Source organism: Scyliorhinus canicula, chromosome 3 (genome assembly GCF_902713615.1).
Source record: "Scyliorhinus canicula chromosome 3, sScyCan1.1, whole genome shotgun sequence".
NCBI classification, from domain to species: Eukaryota; Metazoa; Chordata; class Chondrichthyes; order Carcharhiniformes; family Scyliorhinidae; genus Scyliorhinus; species Scyliorhinus canicula.
In genome coordinates, this window is record NC_052148.1 from 94003014 (window position 1) to 94028801 (window position 25788).

At 47.5% G+C, this 25788-nt stretch overlaps 1 protein-coding gene across 1 annotated transcript in view; it reads right to left on the bottom strand.

Annotated features, from left to right (window-relative positions):
• Positions 1-893: 893 nt before the first annotated feature.
• LOC119963629 (cell division cycle protein 20 homolog) overlaps positions 894-25788 on the bottom strand; it is a 93519-nt gene continuing 68624 nt past the window's right edge. Inside the window, exons 9-11 of the mRNA XM_038792959.1 lie at positions 13528-13645; positions 4356-4522; positions 894-1023 (exon numbers count right to left, since the gene is read on the bottom strand). Of these exons, the coding sequence (XP_038648887.1) occupies positions 4386-4522; positions 13528-13645 (255 nt within the window). The 3' untranslated portion in view covers positions 894-1023; positions 4356-4385. The remainder of the gene's footprint in view (positions 1024-4355; positions 4523-13527; positions 13646-25788) is intronic.

Here is a 25788-nt window from a genome sequence, read left to right on the forward strand (position 1 = left end):
GGGAGTTCCAGGATTTTGACCCAGCGACAGTGAAGGAACGGCGATATATTTCCAAGTCAGGGTGGTGAGTGTCTTCGAGGGGGACCTCCAGGTGGTGGGGTTCCGAGTTATCTGCTGCTCTTGCCCTTCTAGATGGTAGTAGTCGTGGGTTTGGTAGGTGTTGCGGCAAGCAGCTTTCAATGTTTTGGGGACAATGTTTCACTTTAGTACTTGACCGAAAATACATCTTGGTAAGTTACGCCCAGAGAATCACACACCAAACATTCACCTTTCCCAGAGCTGTGAATTAATTTAAATGATCACTGAATTGGCTGGGCTTCGTTACTGTCCATATGATCCAATTTTCCAACTGTGTTCCATCAGAGTGTCAGCCGTGACTCAGTTAATTGCACACATGCCGCTGAATCAAAAGGTCCATGGTTCAAGTTCCATTCTGAGGCTTGAGCACAAACGTGGAGGCTGACGCTCCATTACAATACTGAGGAAGTGCTGGAGGCACTGTCTTTTGGTCAAGATGTTAAACTGAGGTCCCTCTTCTCAGGTGAATGTACAAGATGCCATGGCACTATTTTGAAGGATAATAGAAGGATTGTCCCAAATAAACATTTATCCCTCATTCATCACAAAAAACAACTCTTTTGGTTGTTAGTGGGAATTAGTTCAACACAAAGCACTTTCCCGTTTTCTACATTACAATAATAACGGCACTTCAAAAAGTTCTTAATTGGCTGCAAGAAACTTTGAGATGTCAGGAGATTGTGAAAAGTTCAATATAAATGTAAGCATTTCTTTTGTTTTAATGTGGTTCTCTAATGTTAATTTTTGAAGAGAATAAGCCTGATTATTTATCTCTGAATTAAAGCAACAATAAAGCTAGACAATTCTTGTATTTTCTTCATTCTTGTTACAGATGTCTCTAGTGAAGATAGCCCAGGCTCCAGTGCATCCTGCAAGGTCAGGCCCATCACAGCACGTGATATCAATCACATCATTACTTGTAGATATCTGTCCATTGACATTCACCTGAGGGAAGTAAAGAGTGACCCACGGGCATATTAGGTAATGCACAGAACATAAAGGAGTTGGAGCTTCAGGCGAGGAACACTTTGCTTGTTGCAGAGGTGGAATACATCACCCCTACATTTAATCACTCAAGCCCAGTTCAGAGCTACACAGGATGCATCACCACATTAGAATGTATGTGGCTTAACACCTAAATGTAACATTCTAGTGGTTTCTCTACATCAGAAAAGCAGAAACAATGGGCCAAATTACCTTTCCTGTGCTAGAGGCCTCTATGACTCTATGACTCAAACCCTTCAAATGAAGACCATGAGGATCCAGAGCTCAGTGGGCCACTTTTTTAAAAAGGATGCTATCAGAGCAGGAAGTGCATTTGGAAACATTGGGATCACGTCAGTCAATGTTCTGCAGGAAGAATCAACAACCAGGCACAGCAAATATATCTCTGAGCTTAGCTGCTAGGAATCATGCACCAGTTCACTCCCAATAGGCCGTTTTAATACCACAGCTCGCTGTCACACAAAGCATTCCTCATTCCTGCTGCCTCAGGAACTTCCCTAGTTCCTAGCAGAAGCAGAATGTTAAATCTAACAAGTCACGTAGCATATGCTAGCACCAAAGGAAAGAAATAAACAATTCAAAAGTGATTGCATTAAAGCTTTTGTTGTGTGTGCAGACATTATTCTTTTCAGGGTTTGGGAGCTTTTTTCATCTGATTGAATGAATGAAAGAGTAAATCGAAGCTGCTGGGAGCAGCCAGTGTCCCTCAGGTAGGAGGGCGTGTGCAACCACACAATTCACAGCTGCCGTTAAGCAGTTGTGCCACCAACAGTCAATAAATCCAGCCTGTGGTAACCTACTGAAGGAGGAGAGAATGTCTTTATTTATTAGTTATTGGATATAAGGGTCAGCACTTTATCCATCTTCAACCCTCCCAGTCGCTGTAACCTCCTCCAGCCCTCTGATCATCTGCTACCTTGGTGCTTCTTCAATTCTGGCCACTGGAGCTTTTAACTGCACTACATTTGATGGCCAGAAGCTGAGCTGCCAATGGCCTAAACTCTGGAATTCTACGCCTCTTGCCCCTGTACACCTCTTTCCTTTTTCAGACATTCCTTAATAGCTCTTTGACCATGCATTTGGTCATCTAGCCTAATATCTTCTTATGTGCCTCGGTATCGAGTTTCATTTGATAACACTCTTGTGATTAACAGCAAGATATTTTGTTATATTGAAGCTGTTACATAAGAACAGTTTGTGCTATGGATCCCAGAGGGAGTAAATTGTATTTGTATTTTTGGGTGTTAGGAATAACGATATAGCTTAAAGTTGAAGTGCAATTTTTATGATTATTATTTTCCCCATAAATTAAGTTTTTTGAGGCCCTTAACAGCCCATCTGATTCCACCTCCATAAAATAGATGGTATTGAAAGGCGGACGAGAGTTGGCAAGCACTTTTTCATCAACTCTGGTGAAAAGCCAGGAAGAGGCGGTACTAATTTTGGGGGTGCTCTGTGTACATCCCACTCCCTCACCCTCATATCAGTACCCTCTTTGTGCCTCCCCCCACTGGCCTCCAAAATCTGATCGCCCAATCCCTTCTCCCCCTCCCCAAGGTCCTTGATTCCTCCCAATGAAAAAGCCCCACTTCAAGGGTTAAGGGGGGGGGGGGGGGGGTTGTTGGGTTACGGGTATAGGGTGGATACGTGGGTTTGAGTGGGGTGATCATTGCTCGGCACAACATCGAGGGCCGAAGGGCCTGTTCTGTGCTGTCCTGTTCTATGTTCTATGTTCAATCCAGCATCCATGACATTTCTTGCCAGACATTTTTTGCCAGGCACTTCCTTGTAGTCCCAGCAGAGGTCACTATTTGTTTCTGACACAGCTGGGACTACACAGCTGCTGTCCTATCAGATTGGTTGCCAACTCCCAAAAACGGGACTTTCTTCCACTGAGGAGCAGAAGTTCCATTCCAAGCTTGTTAATGCCTCCTGCAGCTTATTATAACTGTGCAGCAGCCTAAAGTTGGTCAACATTTCTAACATGGGATGAGCAATAACCCCCCCCCCCCCCCCACCATTAAATCCAGCCCCAAAAAGCTGTCTATTCTACCCTTAAAATAGTTGAGTATCCACAAGTTTCTGGGGTAGAGGGCCGAAGGGCCTCTTCCTGTGCTGTATTGTTCTTTGTCCTGAGACTGTGCCCCATATTTCAAATTTCCTGTCCAGCAGAAACAGTCTCTCAGCATTTACTCTGTCAAGCCCCTTCAAAATCTGGTATGTTTCAATGAGATCGCCTCTCATTTTTCTAACTCCAGACAATATAAACCAAATTTACCCAGCATCCCATATAGGATAACCTCCTCATTCAATGGACCTATTTAGTGAATCCTTGTTGTAGTGAAACATCCTTCACACAGTATTTCCAATTAACTCGCAATGAAGGCCAACATGCCATTTGCCTCAGATGCTTGCTGTACCCACACACTAACTTCATGAGCGGGATTCTCTTAACACACGCCGGGTCGGAGAATCGGCGGGCAGGGCGCGTATCACGCGCCACCGCCCCAACGCCAGACCACTGGTTCTCCGGAGAGCGAAGAATCGGCGCCATTGGCGCTGGCGCGGTTGGACGTGCCAGTCGGAAGCCGCCGATTCTCTGCCCCGGGTGGGCCGAGTGGCCATAAACAAATCGGAGTCCTGCCAGCGCTGTCCACGTGTGGTCTTACCCGGTGGGACCTCAGCCTGCATCCATCCAGGAGGTCCGACCCCGGGGGGTCTCCGCTGTAGCCTGGCCCACGAGCAAGGCCGACAGATCGGTGGGCCAGCCTCTTGGGCTGGGGGCCTCTTTTGCTCTGCGCCGGCCCCTGTAGCCCTACGTCATGTTGTGTCGAGGCCGGCGTGGAGAAGGAAGCCACGGCACCGGTGCACTGCGCATGCGTGCATTGCCGCCAGTCGCAGCGCACATGCGCAGACCTGCGGCGCCCATTTGACGCCGGTATCAGCAGCTGGAGTGGCGTGGGTCACTCCAGTGCCATGCTGGCCTACTGAGGGGCTCGGAATGGCTGCTCCTGGGGCCTGTTGACGCTATTGTATACAACGGCGTCAAAACTTAACCTCAGGATCAGATAATCCCGCCCCCTGTGTTCCTTGCAGAACTATGATCAAGTCGCCCAGAACATCAATATTTACACATTTTATCCCTTAAAAAAATATTCTTTCATAGAGAAATGATAGAAATTTCACATCAAAGAATGACAAACTATGTATATTTGGAATAGTAATGGATATTCGCATATTTCAAAAGGTTTGTTTGTTGTATGAATGAGTACCTTGACTTCAACAGTCAACATTGTCAATCCTCAAATCCCTTTTGCATCCAGCATCTGCTCACTGGCAGTGAGACAGCTCCATAAACAAACTGTTTCATCAGCTGCTGCTGAACACACAATGTTGCCATCAGGACTCAATGCCAGATGCAGTACTCTCCCTCTGTGACCTGCAGAAAGAGCATATGGAGAATGAAAGGCACTTCCATGAATGAGTTCTATAAATTATCTCAAATCACAAAAGAGGGGACCACTTTGACTGCACGCATGATGTGTTGGCATCTACTTATGGACCTTTTTTGATGACATCCAAACACTAATTAAAATAATATTGGCGAAATCTAACAGCCGCCTCCGAATCACACCTAACACTAAGGGCAATTTTGGAAACTAAGGGCAATTTAGCATGGCCAATCCACCTAACCTGCACATCCTTGGACTGTGGGAGGAAACCGGAGCACCCGGAGGAAAGCCACGCACACACAGGGAGAACGTACAGACTCTGCACAGACAGTGACCCAAGCCGGGAATTGAACCTGGGACCCTGGAGCTGTGAAGCAATTATGCTAACCACTATGCTACAATGCTGCCAAAAGACCAAAGAGGTCCATACAAACAAAAAGAAAAGTGGTCTGCAATGAAAGCAGGAAGTGCTCGCAAAATATAACAGGCTGTTTGGGGTTTGAAACACAATAGTATATATCCTATCTGGTTTGCCATAGGCAGATGACTTCTGCCAAGAGACAGCATCACTGTGGACTGCCACCTTGAGGCAGTTCAATAAAGACCTACAGTAAGATGATACTGAGAGTTGCAGTCGGTAAACACAAAACATGATGTCAGGAAGTGGTTTTTAAACTGCTGGAAATGCTGCAGAGAAGACAGAGAGAAAAAAAGCAGTTCAATAAAGCGCGACAAGGAGAAAACACTGCAAACCTCTGTCTTGAAACATGAAACATAGATCTCCTCATTCTGGAGAGAGGGGGAAACGGGTCTGCATGGCAGACACAGACCCTCTACTCTTTTCTCCTTTCTACTTCAACAAAGCAAAAAGGAAGATGGTGGTGTAGTGTGTTGCTAATTGTATTTTTACTTAATTTGCTCTGTTTAATCACCTTGCTCTAGAGTCGCCAGGTATCTTTATGATACCACCACGAGGTTCAAAGCCAAGTTCTGATAAATAACTCAATACACCGGTTAGTAAGTTTCAAATCAAAACACATTTATTATACACAGTCAATCACTACTCATGCAGGGCAGCACGGTGGCGCAGTGGGTTAGCCCTGTTGCCTCACGACGCCGAGGTCCCAGGTTCGATCCCGGCTCTGGGTCACTGTCTGTGTGGAGTTTGCACATTCTCCCCGTGTTTGCGTGGGTTTCGCCCCCACAACCCAAAGATGTGCAGGATAGGTGGATTGGCCACGCTAAATTTCCCCTTAATTGGAAAAAATGAATTGGGTACTCTAAATTTATAGAAAAAAAAATCACTACTCATGCATAAAACTCTACTTACTAGACTATCTCTAACACTAAAAGGCCTATACTTAGCTTTGGAAATGGCCCACCAGGTCAGGGGAACAATGGCCTTTCGTTCCATTCTGAGTCTGCAGGCTTCAAGCTGGTTTGGACTAGTAGCTAGGAGCGCCTATCTCATAGCGTGCATTGACTGGAGACTTACTTGGTTGGTGCAGCTGCTAGGCAGGTTTCTCGTTGTTGAGAGTCATGGTCAAGAGTTGTTTCGAGCCACTGAGAGACCCTGCCAAGAAGGACGAATTGAACTTGGGGGCTCTGTTTTATAGTCCCCAGGGGTTTCGCGCCCTTTTGGGTGGATCCCGGACCTGGTCCCAATCAATTGGACCATGTCCCAATCATTTGAATCGATATCTCCAATACTGGAGCTGTTCCCTGATCGCTGGGCAGTTCCTATGTGTCCGTTGGCCTTCCTTTGTCCTGGCTCCCGCTGGCGCCGGGGAGTCTGGTTTGGTCCCAATCGTTTCAATGTATCTAATTGTTCCTGGGGATTGCTCATTAATATGTAGATGGTTGCTGGTTTCAGTTCTGTCTGGGTTTTTGCAAATCTTAATACACAGGAAACCTTGCACCTGCTTGTTTCCCTGTGCCTGACCAGTTTTCCCTGCATTCTTTGCGGGCATCCATTTTGGAATTGGGAAGTGCCCACCCCAGGTGGCTACAAGTGTCAATGCCATTGGATTAGTAATCTAGAGAGCCAAGTATAATGCTCTTGGGACATGGGTTCAAATCCACTATATGGCAGCTGGTGGATTTAAAAAGCTAGCCTTAGTGAGGGAACATAGGAGCAGGAATGGGCAATTCAGTCCATCGAGTCATTCAATTGGATCATGACTGATCGTCTTCCTCAACACCACTCTCCCAATTATCTCCATTTCCCTTGATGCCAATAGTCTCCAAAAACTATCGATTTTTGTTTTTAACATGCTTAAAGATTGAACTTTCAGAGCAGTCTCAGATCAGGAATTCCAAAGATTCACCACCTTTGAGTGAAGAAATTCTTCCTCATATCAGTCTTAAATGGCCAACCCTTTATCCTGAGATTATGTGTAATCGGTATTAACAGATTCATCAGGATACAGATATACTGGTGAAATGAGAAAACAAGTTACATGAAATTTAATCACCAGTACTGCTGGCCATAAAATGATCAATGGATTTCTGTGACATCTTGTCAAAACCCCTCCCCGGCCCCTCACATATTCACTCCCAAAAGACTTTGCGACAGGTTTCATGAGGAGGAAACGTGGCAGAGACACAATTACTCCAATTTCATTCCTGGATGTCAGAATTCTGCTCCAGGAAAGAACCACTCCAGGAAAGGGGTGGTTTGGGTTCGGGGGCCGTTTTTTTAGTTTAGTCTTTTTTCCCATAGCTTGGACAAACTGTCAGAGCACTGAGGCCGACCTTTCTTCCTGCTCACCTCTCCACCCGGCAGCCTCTGGACTCTTTCGAGGGTCGACGACCGCAGCTCATATTTTCACCCGTTCCCACAAAATGAAATTCCAAACTTCTGGGGTACTTAGTTTGGCAGTCAGATTTGTGGAGCCAAGAATTGTCCCGACTCTGGACTCCGGGCCTGGGTGCACAGAATTCAGGTCTAGGTCTCAGGGATAAAGAGGGAAAAGAAAGAATGAAAGACAAAGGGCTGGATTTTACTTGCCTATTGGGGATTGGCTGGGAGACAGGAGATGATGGGGTTGGGTGGGGATCGAGTGCCCATTCACTTCTCACTGCAAAGCCATTTTGCCGCTGGTGGGTGTAAGATCAAGATCTCATCCAACTAGATTTTAATTAAATATAAAACCGCGAATGCTTCATGTGCTTTAATACTGAAAACAGGCCAAACCTCAACCATACTATAGGGGGATAATCCTCAAAACGCGTTAATTCCAAAAGCAGGACACTGGGACATTACCATCTCGAAGACAAAACCGTGGCAATTAGGAAATCCAATTAAAGAACCTGGGAGACCATCAGAGCCGATGGCCCAAGACAACAGCTACTACACAACAAAGCATCAACAACAGCTAAGGAAAAAGGGACAAAGGAGAGGACCAACAGAAGGTAGTCCCCTTGATTGCCTGCGGGATCTTAACCGTCAGCATAATCGAGAGCTTCACTTACCTGGCAGCCCTGGACCCAAAGTCCTTTACTAAACCCGTGGAGTTTGTGGCGAATCATTAAGACCCAAAACTGTCCGTGATAATGTCAAGGTATGGGTTTAACACGGCTGTACAGACTCTAGGATAGTCAGTGATGGACTTTCTGACACAACTCTGAAGGCTGGCAGAACATTGCGAGTTCGGTTCATCCTCTCCGAGATTAGAGATGGTACAGTGGTTAGCACTGCTGCCTTACAGTGCCAGGGACTCGGGTTCAATATCAGCCTTGTTTGTGTGGAGTTTGTAAGTTCTCACTGTTTCTGTGTGGGCTTCCTCCGGGTGCTCCAGTTTCCATTCAGAGTCCAAAGATGAGCAGATTAGGTGGATTGGCCAGGCTAAATTACCCCTTAATGTCCAAAGATGTGTGGGTTGGGTGGGGTAATGAGGATGGGGCAGGAAAGTGGGGCCTGGGTGGGTGCAGACGCAATGGGCTGAATGGACTCAGTCTGCACTGTAGGGATTCTATGATTCTATGTCAAGGGACCATTTGGTTTGCAGCATTAATGAATTAGCAACTCAGATGAAGTTGTTGGCAGAACCAACATTGGTCCTGAAAAGAGCCATGAAGCTCGCCCTGTCACGTACGAATGCTGAGAAGGGAGTTCGGGAGTTCTAGGATTCCTTTGACTGCAGAATTCTTGGTGTTGGATGACTCAGGTACAGGAGTGCAATGCCGGACTAGATCGCCACCGAAGCAGCAACCAAGTACACAACGTTGCATCCGGATTCAATGGTCAAGGCCACCACAGATCGGTGTCACATCTCCACGGAGGACGATGGGAGGATGGGGAATACCAGCGGCATTGCCATGCTTATGGTTGTAGGATGCGCAGCAACCAAGGCCGCCAGAATCGACAAAGACCGTGCCTCCCTTGGCAAAACAACAAGGTCGTCCGAGCCAGGGCCTTGCACATGGACCAGCTCAAGGAGGACGACGTGATGCAGCTTAATTGCATCACTGATTCGGATTATACTTCAAGTCAACGGTTAACCGCTGGTAATGGAGATCGACATGAGGGCTGCCATCTCCATCCCAGGCCAACAAACATTCCGCCAGCTTCTCATGGGCATCCTGCCCTTGCACTTGCATGATACCAAGGCCCGGCTGGCGACATATACCAGGAGCAGTTGAACTTCATAGGGACCACCGTGAACTTGGTCATCTGCGGGCTTCCACTAAAAATGGTTCAGGAGCCAGGGCCCAACCTGTTGGGCTTGGGGAAAATAAAAGTGGCCAACTGAACGAAGATCATTTTTGAGGCTCGTGAGCCATTCGGAGAATCTTATCCTAAACTTCACCACTCTGTTGGCACACATTTATGTGCTGCTGAATAAAAACCAAATATGGGTATGGGAGTTCCCTCCATCGCATCAGCCCGGATCCCGCGCTGGGCCTTGTTATTAGCGGCTTGCAGGTACACATTTGAGCATCTCCTGGGTGCATAGATAGCAAACGCTAACACTCTCAGTCTGCTCCCACTTGTGCCTTACCCCGTTGCAATGCTTAAATGATTCAAACTCCTCACTAGTGAATTGCGTCCCATTGTCTGTGGCCACTACCTTTGGTATCTCGTTGGGGCTAAATGATTGGCCTAATTTCTTCAAGATAGTCCTCAAGGCAGTGGTGGGAGTCTACTCCCGCTACCTGTGAGCCCCTCATCTCCACTAGTATGGTGGTAGCAACCCTAAACTTCAAAGTCACTCTTCCCATGACGACTGCGCAGATCGGTACATGGACCCAGAAGGATCCAACTTGGCAAAACTACGCCACATCATCCTGTTCGGCAGGTTACAGGGATGCCACCCAGCAGCACTACAGCCCCACGTCACAAAGCAGCAGGAGCTCAGTCTGGAGGATGGTATCTACCTATGAGGAGCTTGCGTGATCGTCCCAAGGCCAGGTGGGGAGACGTTCCTACAGAAACTATATGGTGGACACACAGGGACCTCAAGGGTGAAGATGCTAGTGAGGAGCTCAGTTTTGTGACCTGAAATTGATGGTGGTAAAATAGTGCCCGGTATGACAGAAACATCAGAATCTCCCTCTGCCTCACTCCATCCCTGGGAATGGCCTGAGAGCCCCTGTTTGCCTCTGCACGCCTACTTTGCCAGGTTGTTAATTGGCTCCAATGTTGCTTGTCCTGAGAGATGCCCAGTCCAATTGGCTGGATGTGCACCAGACACCCACCACCACCTTGAGGACTATCGTGAAGAAATTAGACCAATCATTTAGCCCCCACGAGATACCAGAGGTAGTGGCCACAGACAACGGGATGCCGTTCACTGGTGAGGAGTTTGAATCATTTAAGCGTTGCAACGGGGTAAGGCGCAATTGGACTGCTACATACCACCCGACCTCAAATGATTTTGTGGAGCGGGCGGGTCAGAAATTTAAACAAGGCTTGCGGAAACAGAATACAGACTCCCTTGATACAAAACTGGCAAAGTTCCTATTCCATTATCAGACTATGCCTCACGTCACAACAGAGATAGCACCAGTGGAGCTATTAATGGACCAACACCTCCAAGCCCACCTGAGTCTGACATTTCCAAGTCTAGGCAGGAAAGTAGAGAGAAAGCAAGACCTTCAAAAGAAGCACTATGACCACCGGACGCCTGGGAGAGGCTTTAAACTGTGAGACGCTGTGCATGTCTGTAATTTAGGGGACGACGCCCATTAAGACCCAGGAAGCTGAACGGTAAGGCAAACATTTGTTTAATCAAGTTCACAAAAAGTCTGCCTAAGGCAGCAAACTATTTAGACAGTGCAGTCCCATTGGGACAACCAACATGTCGGTCCCTGTCTGGGCCAGCCTTATACTGGGTCCTGATGAGTCCCAACTGCCCGAGCCTCCACTGAGTAGCAGAGAAGCTCATATCCCAGGAGTGCCATGGGGAGATCAATCAGGGTATTCCCGTGAGCCTCGTGAAAATTATTACAGCTCCCATTGGATTATGTTGGTCAGGACAGGGTCTGTTTCGTACAAGGTGAGAACCGGAGAGAAGACCATACGGAAACATGTGGACCACCTCAAGGGCAGGGAATCTGCCTCAGAGGAAAGCACGCAAAGCACATCAGTCCTTCTACTGCCCCTCGTACCACCATGCAATCAAGAGGCACAATTCACCATGACAGCTGACAAGACGATGGCAACGTGGCCTCAGACATGGACACAGAAGAATCAGCACTTACAGATGATGCAACAACACAGGTCCAGCCCCCACATCATGAAAAAGGCAATCAATGACTTGATACAAACCAACCAACCCACCCAACCAACCCAGCCCCACCGCTGGCAATGGCGCAGTAACTTCATACGTGTGACAATAAAAGATTATTATTATGTTTTTGATAAAGTTTTGCATTAAAAAGGGCAAGACAGCTGAGTCTTACACTCAAATCATGAAGGAGCGTCAGGAACAATTACCCTATTCACAGCCTACTCCTCCTACCGGAAGGGTCAATTGTGTGGGAAGTTATAAGTATCTGTCAGACCTGAGGGATATTGGGGCTGAGGTATAAAGATAGTTGAAAGAGAGCAACTACATCCAAATAGGGTTTGAGTTGAGGTCTTGGGCAGAAACATGGGGTTTTGCCTGTGGCTTTGCCTGTGGCCCTGGTAGCAACTAATTAGTTGCATGACCCCCGTAAAATACAGCAGAGTGTCCTGGAAGCGGTTAAGCCGGGGCCACCCCCAGCTTTCGGCCCTATCCATAGAATACCTACAGTGCATTCAGACCATCAGGTCTGCACCGACCTTCTAAGGAGCACTCACTCCCGAAGTCTCACTCCCTCGCCCTATCCCTGCAAACCCTTAACCCCACCTAACCTGCACATCTTGGACTGTGGGAGGAAGCCAGAGCACCCGGAGGAAACCTAAGCAGACACGGGGAGAACGTGCAGCCTCCACACAGACAGTCGTCCAGGGCTGGAATTGAACCCGGGTCCCAGGCACTGAGGCAGCAGTTTTTTCTATTCAGTGCTAACCATTGTCTCACTGGCCGCACCCACCAATTAAATAAAAATCCAGTTTCTTTAATGTTTGGAGGGCCCGCCAACACGTTGGGAGACCATCAAATAAACCTTGATGGCCTACTGGAAGGACACGCATTTACAGAGGCTTCATATATTAAATGTATTAAATGGACTTTTATTATGAGAGCGCATTTTCATATAGTAAAATCTGTAATAAATATTTTGAACTTTATGTAATCTCAGCATGGCCTCTGAGGTTTGTCCATGGTGGACACGTGGAGGGTGTAGGAGAAAATTGTGGTGGGTGGAATGGGCTGGCATGAGTTCGTACTAAGTTGGCATAGAGACTATTAGGAGCCACGGGGATGAGTTGGGGTCATGGAGGGTATAAGGGGCCATTGAGAGTGGGTAGAGACATGTGTTGGCATGGGGGATATGAGGGGCTGTTGGGGCACTGAGGATGTGAGGTGCCATTAGGGGTAGGTGTGGGAATGGGTTGGCATAAATTGGCATGGTTGAGGAATGGGGCATGGGTGAGGAGGTGCAGGATAGCAGGAGCGAGGATTCCACTGCACGGGGTGCTTTTCTCCAAGGTGGTTACAGTGAGACAGAAAATTTCCCAACTCGGCTCACTCACCTCAGGAGTAAAATCCAGGCCATTATTTTAATAAATATGCACTGTCACAGGTCGTATTATAGCTAGCTTTATGTATAATTCGGTATAATAGACAGTGGTGATTAGTGCTCAAAATGAGTGCTGACTGATTGAATACTGTCAGTACTGTGGTAAATATTCTGAATTACAGTGTGGTGAGAGGGATGGAGCACAGTGGATGTACCTGCACCACAGGAACTGCAGCGGTTCAAGAAGGCAGCTTGCCACCACCTTGTCAAGTGCAATTAGGGAGGGGCAATAAATGATGGGCCAGCCAGCGATGCCCACATCCCGTATATGGATTTTAAAAAGACTTTTGGTTGAACAAATGTAAATGGTGTTAGGCTCAGTTCCTCAACCAGTACACAACCAGCCCACCCTTCCATTATTATTCTCGTAAACTTTCTCTGAACTGCTTCTAATGCAGTTTCCTTCCTTACTTCGATTTCAATGGGTAGACAACTGCTTATAATTTTCCCAGGTATGGGTCGGAATTCTCCGGTTGTTGGGATTCTCATTTCCTGCTGGCAGCCCACCCCCCCCCCCCCCCCCCCCCCCCCCCCGCCCCATCGCCTACGGGTTTCCCAGCAGCATGGGGTGGCTTCAATGGAAAATTCCAATGACAACCAGCAGGAAGAGACAATCCTGCCACTAGCGTGCTGCCGAAAAACACCCAGCTGGGGGACCAGAGAATCCAGTCCCAAGTAGCAAGATGCATTGTCATGAGCAAGAATTAGGAAAATCGCGGTTCATCGCTTAACATACTACTGAGAGGCACAAACAGTCTGTACGTGTGATTCCAGATTTTTTTTATACTTTCATGCAATCTGTAGGATGGGCAAGTCGTACCTTTCAAGTCGGCTGACTTCATAAGTGATGGGTAATTCCAGACAGAAGCCTGATACTTGGGGAAACCATGGCCAGTTACTAACTCCTTGTACTGTGATAACCAGAGCAATGAACAAATCTGAAACCAAAAACAAGACATCAATTGGTATCAGCATTGTGTGTATTTTATATGGCAGCCAGGATGCTTCGCCTTCCTGTTACTCTGGAACTTGCAGCCAACAGAGATGTATCACTGACCTAGGTCAGTTTTCAGGCCAAAGGGTCAATTGAACATTTCAAGTAGTTTGTGCTGGAGAGTCTGATGGAAATGGATGTGGGATTTTGTTGCGATAGACGCTGGAGTCTTCAAGCTGCCTGTAAAACTTTTCAAAACTTTTTGTATCAACCTCAAAACAATCCATTACTTGGGCAAAAGGCACACAGAAATTGCAGGGGAAATGCCTGTGGAGGGATTTACTGTGCCAACCAACGCAAAAGAGGAGGCGACCCGCCATGAGCCAGCAGCAGGATCTTCTGGTCCTGCCATTGTCAGCACGGTTTCACGTTGAATGCACCCCTTGCCATCATGAAGCCCGGAGCAGGGGTGAGCAGGACAAGAAGATCCCGCCAGCATGAACAGTCGGAGAATTCCAGCCTTGCTCTTTTCCCAAACCTTATATATCTGGTAAACTAAACCAGTCATTTGATTGATGTGCTGAGCCTTTAACTTGCCTTCTTCTTAACAAATGACAAACTTATTGCCCCAACAAACGGCTGAAATGATTGATTTATCAGTATTTGCTCAACTCACCATCTGACCTAGGGCTGCAGAAGTGGCTTGAAATCAACCTTCAGCATGCAAAATCAATGCGGTGATGACTTTAGCGGCATCGGATGGAATTCTCCCATCTGAAGAGTCCCACCCACTTCAATGCTACGAACACGAGCACAACAGCGCCTATACTTCCTCAGGAAACTAAGGAAATTCGGCATGTCCACAATGACTCTTACCAACTTTTATAGATGCACAATAGAAAGCATCCTATCTGGCTGCATCACAGCCTGGTATGGTAACTGCTTGGCCCAAGATCACTAGAAACTTTAGAGAATTGTGAATACAGCCCAGTCCATCACGCGACTCCGCCTCCCATCCATCGACTCTGTCTACAACTCCTGCTGCCTCGGGAAAGCAGGCAGTATAATAAAAGACTCCTCCCATCCGGGGTGTTCTCTCTTCTAATCTCTTCCATTGGGCAGGAGATACAAAGGTCTGAGAACACGCTTCAACAAGTTCAAAAACAACTTTTTCCCCGCTGCCACCAGACTCCTGAATAACCTTCTTATGGACTGAACTGATCTTTCCATGCATCTTCTCTACTGTTGTAGCATGACACTCTGTATACTTCACCTGATGTTTATGTCTATAGATACACATTGTGTGTCTATCGCATATCCTGGCCGGGATTCTCCGAAATCTCGGCCAAGTGTTGATGCCGGCGTAAACACCGGAGTGGTGTACGCCGGCATCAACGGGCCTCCTGGCCCAGCAATTCACCGCTGTTCAGGGGGCTAGCACGGCACCTGAGAGCTCACGCTGCTCTGGCGCCAAAAGGTGGCCCTGCACGGCCGGCGCGGGTCTGCGCATGTGCGCGCCGGCCAGTGCGGGTGCGCGCGACGGCCGGAGTGGGTCTGTGCATGCGCGCGACGGCAGTCTTCACGCCGGTACAAGCGCATGCTTGCCATCTCCGCGCCGACGCAGAGCAACATGTCAGGGACTTTACAGTGAGCCACGCAGAAGGAGCTGGGGCCCCTCCAGATCGTGGCCGCCCACCGATCAGACATTCCCGATCGTGTACTGGAACCCGTGGAGGCCACCCCCCGTAGTCAGATCGCCCCACCCCCCAACCAGGACGTCCGCAGCAGTCACGGGGCCAAGCTCCCACTGGGTGGTACCAGGTTAGAACCACACCGGCGGGACTCGGCGGAACTCAGCGGGTGTTCGGCCCGTCGCCCGCGGAGAATCGCGGTCCCCGGCCATCACCGCTGCTACCGCATGGGCGCCATTGGCGCCAATTCTCCGGTCGCCGGAGCATCGATGGCCTGTCATTGGAGCGCGTGGCGGGAATTTCCCACGCCCCAGCGCTTCTCCAACCCGGCGCGGGCTCGGAGAATCCTGCCCAACTATGTTTTTTATGTATGGTACAACCTGACTGGACTGTCACCAGAACAACACTTTTCACTATACCTCGATACATGTGACAATAAATCTAAATCAGTGACTAAGTCCCATGGCAGGGAGGGGTTGGGGAGTGTTTCCTTCTGTGGAGGCTGATGGAAAACCACACCACATCTTCTGGCCCTGACCTCATTAATTCTGCAACTGGGGTTTAGCACTGTATTCAGTGTGTGGCAGGTTTGTCTGCACGCATCCCACCGTCATGTCTGGGTGCCCTATTATAAAGGCGTCTGGCATCACTGACCCACCATTGAAAAAAAGATGGGCCTCCTGGGGAAAGAAGATGGACCTCAATTACACAGAAGTTCGAAGATCCACCTGAAAAAATGCTCCCCCACCCACTGCTGTGGTGTTTCAACATCCAGGATCCAGAGACACTGGCAGCCTCCATGTCGAACTATGGAGGCAGTTCCAGGTATTCTTCAGGTAAGTCCCAAATTTTGCCTGCCACGTTGTTCCATGTTCTGATCTGGTGTGCTTTCCCCCCCCCCCCCCCAATGTCTTGGAGAATCTGGCGTGGGGGGAACATTCCGGTTTGACCTTCATTTGCATCCTATTAGCGGAATACAATCCAGTTTCACACTGGCCACCAGCAGGTTTCCCGATCTTCCATGGGCACTTGTGAAAGATTCCTATTTCTGGGCTCCTGCTGAATTTTACACCCACCCAGCCTTCCATTGAATCCGCCAGCAGGGACATGAGAGAATTCCACCCAAAAAGTCAGGCTTTCCATGCAATGGATGCTGCTCAAGTTGACACTTCCAGAAATAGCACAACCACCGCTTGCTCAATCATAGATATAATGAAGTCAGATCTTATCCAAAATGCCCAAGTTGTTCGGCCTGTGATCACATGATGTGATTCTTTGATTTCAGGTGTCCGACATGATTCTGTCCCTGTTTCTCCTTGTGCTGTAGGAATCCCTCTTCATTTCTAAATCCAATGTAGCCATTGTCAGGCCTAATGTAATCCTACATTTAACACTGTTTACAGCGGAAGATAACTGGTGATAACAGGAATGCTCTTGTGGGTGGAGTGCACCAAAAGGGCGCAGAATCAAAAGAAGCCAAACCACAGGAAAAACATGAATTCACTACAGTGAACTTGTGCTGTTCTCAAAAACTGCAAAATGCATATGTACCTCACAAATATAACAACCCAACCTCAAGCAATGCAGGGGAAGGCCCAAATGACCTCAGGGCAACTACGGTGGGGTATAAACTGCGGCTTTGCCAATGTTATCCACATTCTTAACAACGTTTTAAAAAGCTTTTCAACAAACAGGATGATTCAGAAAATCACGAGCGGCACTGAAAATCAAGAAAGAAGCTGTGACATTGGATGATTTTTCAACAGTTTACATAATTCTGTCGGGGCTAATGGGAAGATGCCACATATCGCAGTGCCTCAAGAGCTTTAAAACTGTCTCATGTGCAATTGGGAGCTCTGTCAGGTCTGTATTGCTTGCAAGGGATCATTTTAAGTTTCACACTAGGGAATCTGTATTAGAATATTACGTGATGGTGCGTGAGTTCATTAATGTTAGGAAATAGAGATAGTTTAATTAATTCATATTTCTGGTGTGTGTATTAGAAATAAGGGCAGCACGGTAGCACAGTGGTTAGCACAGTTGCTTCACAGCTCCAGGGTCCCAGGTTCGATTCCCGGCTTGGGTCACTGTCTGTGCGAAGTCTGCACGTCCTCCCCGTGTGTGCGTGGGTTTCCTCCGGGTGCTCCGGTTTCCTCCCACAGTCCAAAGACGTGCAGGTTAGGTGGATTGGCCATGCTAAATTGCCCTTAGTGTCCAAAACGTTCAGCTGGGGTTACTGGGTTATGGGGATAGGGTGGCGGCGTGGGCTTAAGTGGGGTGCTCTTTCCAAGAGCCGGTGCAGATTCGATGGGCCAAATGGCCTTCTTCTGCACTGTAAATTCTACAATGTAATGGAAATGAACCGAATCCCGTGTCAAACACATTTAGCTGGGTGTTTCCTGGCGCTGACAGCGCCGATAACGACGCCCTAGCGAACAGAACTCAACTTCATTTTGGGGTCTCGGCGAAGAATGCATTGCCGAGACCGCACTTTGTTCCATCTCCTGCACTAACAGACTCCGCAATTAAAAAATGTGTGTAAGTCGTAATTTTAGGTTTAATTTGTGGCTCTGTATTCGTGTTCTTAGAAAGGAAATGCAAGGAAACAGCCTGGACATATCTAAATTGAATTCCAGAGGGTAAAGCAAAGGAATTTTGACTGTTGGATACCCACAAAAAAGTAGAGACAACATACGAAGATCTAAGGGAAGTAATTCTCTTGGAGGAATTTAAAGATACATTTCCTTCGGTAGTTGGGAGCCATGTTATGGAACAGAGGCTAGACAGGCAGCAGAGATGTTGATGATTATGAACTGGTCCGTAATCCAAACTTCCTATATGAACCTGAGAAGGATAAAACATAGGAAGGTGAAAGGAAAATAAGTAGCCATGGAAGAGAGGGAACAGTTGGGAATGGTCAAGAAATTTCCCCTCAGATTGAAAAAGGTTAAATGCTGAGGGTGGAAGTGAGATTCGAAGGCCAAAGTGGGACATATATGGGCAGATTGCTGGAAACTAAATGGAAGACCAATTGCAGGAGCAGGAAAGGTAGCAGCAGAAAAGGAAATGGTTGCTAAAGCTGTAGCAGTGGTCTATGTGAAACGTGTTCCCTCAGAATCAACGAGAAAGGGGAATATGATTCAAGATAGTTCAGAGAATTATTTGCTATCTGGTGAAGAAAGTCAGACTATTATAGGCTGTGGATGTTTTGTTTCGAAGGGAGAAGTGTCCCCTTACTCATCCAACAAAATAAATTAACAAATTTAAATTTGAGAGATACAGAAGGGCAGGTCAATCCTTGATGGTGGCTGGTGATACGACTTGTGGTCCAGATTGTTTCATGAAGAAAAAGGTATCAATAAGGGATATTAATGGAATTTATTAATCTGTTTCTTTGTGTAAGGTTAATTTAGAAGTGATTTTGCCAATGGAATTGTTACGGTGAAAGTTATTCATAAATCACCCATTGAATGAATAGAATTTATTCTGGGTAATGATTTGGCTAGTGAAGACAGTAATGTGCGACAACTATATTACAGCAGACAGTTGCTCATATTGATCTTTTTTCTAAATAATATGTAATTAAAGGTTTCCTAGATAACACTCACGACCTAAACTATGACACAACTCTGAAAGTGGTTCAAGTAGGGCAGCACGGTAGCATGGTGGTTAGCATAAATGCTTCACAGCTCCAGGGTCCCAGGTTCGATTCCCGGATGGATCACTGTCTGTGCGGAGTCTGCACGTCCTCCCCGTGTGTGCGTGGGTTTCCTCCGGGTGCTCCGGTTTCCTCCCACAGTCCAAAGATGTGCAGGTTTGGTGGATTGGCCAGGCTAAATTGCCCTTAGTGTCCGAAAAAATAAGGTTAATGGGGGTTGTTGGGTTACTGGTATAGGGTGGATACGTGGGCTTGAGTAGGGTGATCAATGCTCGGCACAACATCGAGGGCCGAAGGGCCTGTTCTGTGCTGTACTGTTCTAAATTCTAAATATGGTAACCCCCAATCCCAAAACCAAACCTTACCTCCGACTCCCCAACGGTAATTAACTCTTTGAAGTATGAGATAAATGGCTGCCACCTCAGGTAGAATCCCTCAACTGATCCCCTAATGGTGAACTTGACCTTTACCACGTATAAAAAGTCCATAAGGTCCCCCGACCAGGCCGAGTGGAACAGACGCTCTCCATTCCAGCAGAACCCGCCTTCGGATTATCAGCGAAGCAAAGACAAGAGCATCCGCCTTCATCCCAATCCTCAGGCTAGGCAGGTTCGATACCCCAAAAATGGCCACCAATGGATAAGGCTCCAGATCGATGCTAAGAACCGCTGACATGGTGCTAAAGAAGGATACCCAAAAGCTTACCATTTTTCGACATGGCCAGAACGTGTGGATATGATTGGCGGGCCCACAAGATCACGGCTTACACCTGTCCTCCACTTCAGCAGAAAAAGCCGCTCATCCTAGTTGTGGTTAGATGAGCTTTGTGTACCACTTTGAGTTGGATCAGGCTGAGCCCTGCGTAAGAGGAGGTGGAATTTACCCTACAAACAGCCTCACTCCACACATCATCATCTACGATGGGTCCCAACTCCTCCGCCCATTTCGCCTTCACCCGATCAAGTGGCACAGATGCCGATGAGATTGTCTGCTCATAGATATTCTAGATCCTCTCCCCCACTCCCCTCCACAATCCTCGCCAACCGTAAGATTCCTTCCCCCCCCCCCACCACCACAATCCTCGCTAACCGTAAGATTCCCTCCAACAGGAAGGGCTGCGATGCTAAGGGGAAATCAGGTCAAGCCCCACGAACTAAGCCGCGTAATTGAAAGTATCGGAACTGGTGTGCCCCTGATTGTTGGAATTTTGCTGAAAATTCCTCCCATATGATGAACTGTCCATCCGTAAATAGATCTGTGAGGCATTCTAGCCCCTTCCCTTCCCAAACCTTAAAAGTTGAATCCAAACATATGGGTATTAAATATAGGGGCCTCTAAATGCAAAAAGGAGCAGCGACACTAGGCACCTTGTCTTGTACCTCGTTCAAAAGGAAGTATCCTGAGCTTGTCGCATTAGTGAGAACACTAGCCATGAGGGCCCATGGGGGCCCTATACAGAAGCCACCCATGAAATGAACTTCTGCCCGAATCCAAACCTCCCAAGCACCTCAATGATGTACTCCCACTCCATCCTATCGAATGCTTTCTCTGCATCCATAAGTATAATCACCTTTGGCTCAGAGGCCGGAGAGGGTGAGAGGATAACAATTAGAAGCCACCATTTATTCACCGACGGTTGCCACCTCTTCACAATCTTGTCTGGTCATCTGCAACTATACCCAGGACTCTTGGTTCTTAACACAAAGCCAGCACCCTAGCCAATACTTTGGCACCCACATTCAGCAACAAAATGGGCCTGTAAGAACCACACTCTGTGGGGTCTTTATCTTTCTTTAAGATGAAGGATATGGAGGCCTGTGAAAGTGCATCAGGGAGGGAACCTCGAGCTAAAGCGTCATTGAACATATCTACGTAAATGGCAGCAGCTTGTCTGAAATTATTTTGTAAAACTCAAGGGGATACCCATTAGGGCCTGGAGCCTTACCCTTCCGTATCGACCCAATCGTCTCTGAGCCAAGCGGTGCCTCATTTCCCAACGTACTCTTCAATGGCCATGGCTATGGGTTCACAGAACCCCCTCTCCGCTAGCAGCACCACATCTAATTCCATGGTACCCGCTGGATGGGATCTGTCCCCAGCTCAAGGTCCACAAAATGTGGAGGATGTTTAGAACAAAGAACAAAGAAAATTACAGCACAGGAACAGGCCCTTCGGCCCTCCCAGCCTGCGCCAATCCAGATCCTTTATCTAAACCTGTTGCCTATTTTCCAAGGATCTACTTCCCTCTGTTCCCCTTGTAATTGACACCCCCACTCTTGGAAAAAGCTTGTTGCTATCCACCCTGTCCATACCTCTCATCATTTTGTTGATCTCAATCAGGTCTCCCCTCAACCTCTGTCTTTCCAATGAAAACAATCCTAATCTACTCAACCTTTCTTCATAGCTAGCACCCTCCATACCAGGTAACATCCTGGAGAACCTCCTCTGCACCCTCTCTAAAGCATCCACATCCTTCTAGTAATGTGGTGACCAGAACTGCATGCAGTATTCCAAATGTGGCCTTACTATCGCTGAATACTCCTCCTTTTGACCCCCGGGAGCAGGGACTTTACCCAACAAAAAATAATCTATCCATGAGTGGACCTCAAGCATGTGAGAACAAATTGAGAATTCCCAATCGTGTGGGTGCAGGATTCTCCACAAGTCCACTCCCTCCATCTGCTCCATGAAGGCCCAAATCACCTCTGCCATCCCTAAGAGAGCCAGAGATTTAGGCCTCGATCGATCTATTTTGGGTTCCAGCACACAATTGAAATCCCCCCCCCCACAAGACAACCGGTGTATATCCAAATCAGGAGTAGAGACCAGCAAACCCTTAATAAATGCCACCTCATCCCAGTTAGGGGCATATACATTTACCATACCAATGTGGCTGCCAATGTCCCACTTACTGTCACATACCTACCATTGCTGTCCGCCACAATTCTGGTAGTCAAAAGGGGCACTCGCTTATTAATCAATATTGCTGCACCTCGGGTTCTACCATCAAAGCCCTACTGGGACAAGTGCCCTACCCACCCCATCTAGAGTCTGGTCTGATCTGATCCCTCGCCCACAAATGGATCCCCTGCAAAAACACCACATCAGCATTTAAATTCTTGAGATGAGAAAAAACTCTTGACCTCTTCACTGGCCACCCAATCCCCTTACATTCCAGGTGACCAGCAGAATTGGGAGGGTTCCCTCTCCTTCCGGAATCTGCCATTTCCACCGTCATGGTCAAAAGAATACATCTTTAAGAGGTACCAGTCAAATGTCTTCCCAAGATGGCAGGCAAACGCACCCCCAGAAAAACACAAAGAATGTTCCAGATCAACCATCAGCCAGCTAACTCCTCCCCCTTCCTCCATCCTCACTTATCTCCAAATCCCCAAACTGGAGCCAGACCCACTGCTTCAGCACTGTTCCCCCAAACCCCACCCCACCACCCCAACCCTGACACTAAGCACGCCAAACCAGATCAAACTGGGTTTATGGCTGCAGCTTCTCCCCCCCCCCACCCCCCACATCACTTCCGTTCACCAGCATTATACACTGCTAGCGACGTAGCTCTCAACAGGACAATGAAAAGGGCAACAGCATTGCCCAACACGAGGATCATCAATTCCTCAAAAGTGGGAGATACCAATATCACCCCCCATCTTCCAAAACATCCTTGCTAGATATTCGATGGGATTCGGGCCCGTCATCCCCACCGGCAACCCCACAACTCAGAGGTTCTGCCTCCTTGACCGATTTTCACCTTCAACCTTTTATTTTCATCAGCCACCACTGCAATCTCGGCCTCTAACCACACAAGCTGCTTATCGTGCCTCGTGAGCGTCCCCACACCTTCCAGAATCTCATCATGTTTTTTCACTGTCCCGATGCCTTTATCAAGCTCCACCTGGACCAAGCCCAATGCTTCCTCAATCAACTTACAAGATCAACTTCCACTGCCTCCCGAAATGTATATTAAATTGTATATTAAATTCCTTAGCCAGCATGTCTGATAGTATATCCATTGTAATCGGGGCAGTTGATGACTGCAGCTCTGTCTTGATCACCCAAACAAATGGGAGAAAATGGCAGTCCTGGCCAGAACTCCCTCTTACATGCTGCCAACCGCTGGTCGATCGTGTTGATCCTAATGAATTCTTGAAAGTTACTGTCGACAAAAATGATGCCTATTGCACATAGCAAACAATTGAAAGAATACCTAATTAACATGGTAAACCGACTCTCTTGTACAAAAGAGGAGTTTGCTAATGAAAAAAGAGAATTGGTAAGAACAACATAGATACAATCATGGAAGGTTATGCCCTCTCGTTATTGACCCTTCAATAAGGGGAACAGCTACTTCCCTGTCCATGCCCCTCATACTTTATGCACATCAACCGTCCTCCTCAGCCTTCCTGCTCTAAAGAAACAACTCGAGCCTATCCAGCCTCTCTTCATAGCTCAACTGCTCCATCCCAGGCAACATCCTGGTGAATCTCCTCTGCACCCTCTCTAGTGCAATCACATCCTTCCTACAGCAAGGCAACCGGTACTGCACACCGTATTCCAGCTGTGGCCTGACCAAGGTTTTGCACAGCTCCACATAACCTAGATAAAAGCTCAACCTGACCCAGTTGGTGGAGCAAATGGAAGGGGACTTTAAAAGGTGGGATCTGCTCCCTCTGTCACTGGCAGGGAGGGTGCAGACCGTTAAAATGACTGTCCTCCCCAGATTTTTGTTTGTCTTTCAGTGCCTCCCCATCTTCATCTCTAAGGCCTTTTTTAAGCGAGTGAGTAGGATCATTACAGGCTTTGTGTGGGCGAATAATTCCCCGTGCATAAGGAGATCGTTGTTGGAGCGCAGTCGGGGGGGGGGGGGGTTGGCGCTGCCAAACTTTCGCAACTACTACTGGGTGGAGGGAGCGTCGGTATGGACCCCGATATGCAACAACCAAAGGTTTGTTGCGGGTAGGATGGATGGTGGGTTCCAGATCTGGCAGAGGGCAGGCATCAGAAGGATGGGAGATCTGTTCATAGACGGAAGCTTTCCCAGTTTGAAGGCGCCAGAGGACAAATTTAATCTGCCGCCAGGAAGCGCCTTTAAATATCTGCAAGTACGAGCCTTCCTGAAAAAACAGGTAGTGACCTTTCCGACGCTGCCCCCACTGAGGATACAGGACAGGGTGGTCTCCGGAACCTGGGTGGGGTAGGGGAGGGTGTCGGATATCTACCAGGAACTACAGGAGGCGGAGGAAACCCCTGTGGAGGAGCTCAAGGGCAAGTGGGAGGGGAAGCTAGGTGAGGAGTTGGAAGCGGGTCTGTGGGCAGAGGTCCTGGGCAAGGTTAATTCCTCCTCATCATGTGCCAGGCTCAGTCCAATTCAATTTAAGGTGGTCCACTGGGCACACATGATGGCAGCGAGAATGAGCAAGTCTTTTCAGGTAGAAAATAGTTAGGGATGATATCGGTGCTATGGAGGATAAGGTTGAATCCATTTGGGTGGAAATCAGGAATAATAAGGCGAAAAAGTCACTGATAGGAGTAGTCTATCGGCCACCAAATAGTAACGTTATGGTGGGGCAGGCAATAAACAAAGAGATAACTGATGCATGTAGAAATGGTACAGCAGTTATCATGGGGGATATTAATCTACATGTTGATTGGTTTAACCAGGTCGGTCAAGGCAAACTTGAGGAGGAGTTTATAGAATGTATCCGCGATAGTTTCCTAGAACAGTATGTAATGGAACCTACGAGGGATCAAGCGGTCCTAGATCTTGTCCTGTGTAATGAGACAGGATTGATTCATGATCTCATAGTTAGGGATCCTCTCGGAAGGAGCGATCACAATATGGTGGAATTTAAAATACAGATGGAGGGTGAGAAGGTAAAATCAAATACTAGTGTTTTGTGTTTAAACAAAGGAGATTACAATGGGATATGAGAAGAACTAGCTAAGGTAGACTGGGAGCTAAGACTTTATGGCGGAACAGTTGAGGAACAGTGGAGAACCTTCCAAGCGATTTTTCACAGTGCTCAGCAAAGGTTTATACCAACAAAAAGGAAGGACGGTAGAAAGAGGGAAAATCGACCGTGGATATCTAAGGAAATAAGGGAGAGTATCAAATTGAAGGAAAGAGCATACAAAGTGCCAAAGATTGGTGGGAGACTAGAGGACTGGGAAATATTTAAGGGGCAACAGAAAGCTACTAAAAAAGCTATAAAGAAGAGTAAGATAGAGTATGAGAGTAAACTTGCTCAGAATATAAAAGCAGACAGCAAAAGTTTTTACAAATATATAAAGCAAAAAAGAGTGGCTAAGGTAAATATTGGGCCTTTAGAGGATGAGAAGGGAGTTTTAATAATGGGAGATGAGGAAATGGCTGAGAAACTGAACAGGTTTTTTGGGTCGGTCTTCACAGTGGAAGACACAAATAACATGCCAGTGACTGATAGAAATGAGGTTATGACAGGTGATGACCTTGAGAGGATTGTTATCACTAAGGAGGTAGTGATGGGCAAGCTAATGGAGCTAAAGGTAGACAAGTCTCCTAGCCCTGATGGAATGCATCCCAGAGTGCGAAAAGAGATGGCTAGTGGAATTGCAGATGCAGTAGTGATGATTTACCAAAATTCACTAGACTCTGGGGTGGTCCCGATGGATTGGAAATTAGCAAACGTGACACCACTGTTTAAAAAAGGAGGTAGGCAGAGAGCAGGAAATTATAGGCTAGTGAGCTTAACGTCGGTAGTAGGGAAGGTGCTGGAATCTATCATCAAGGAAGAAATAGCGAGGCAT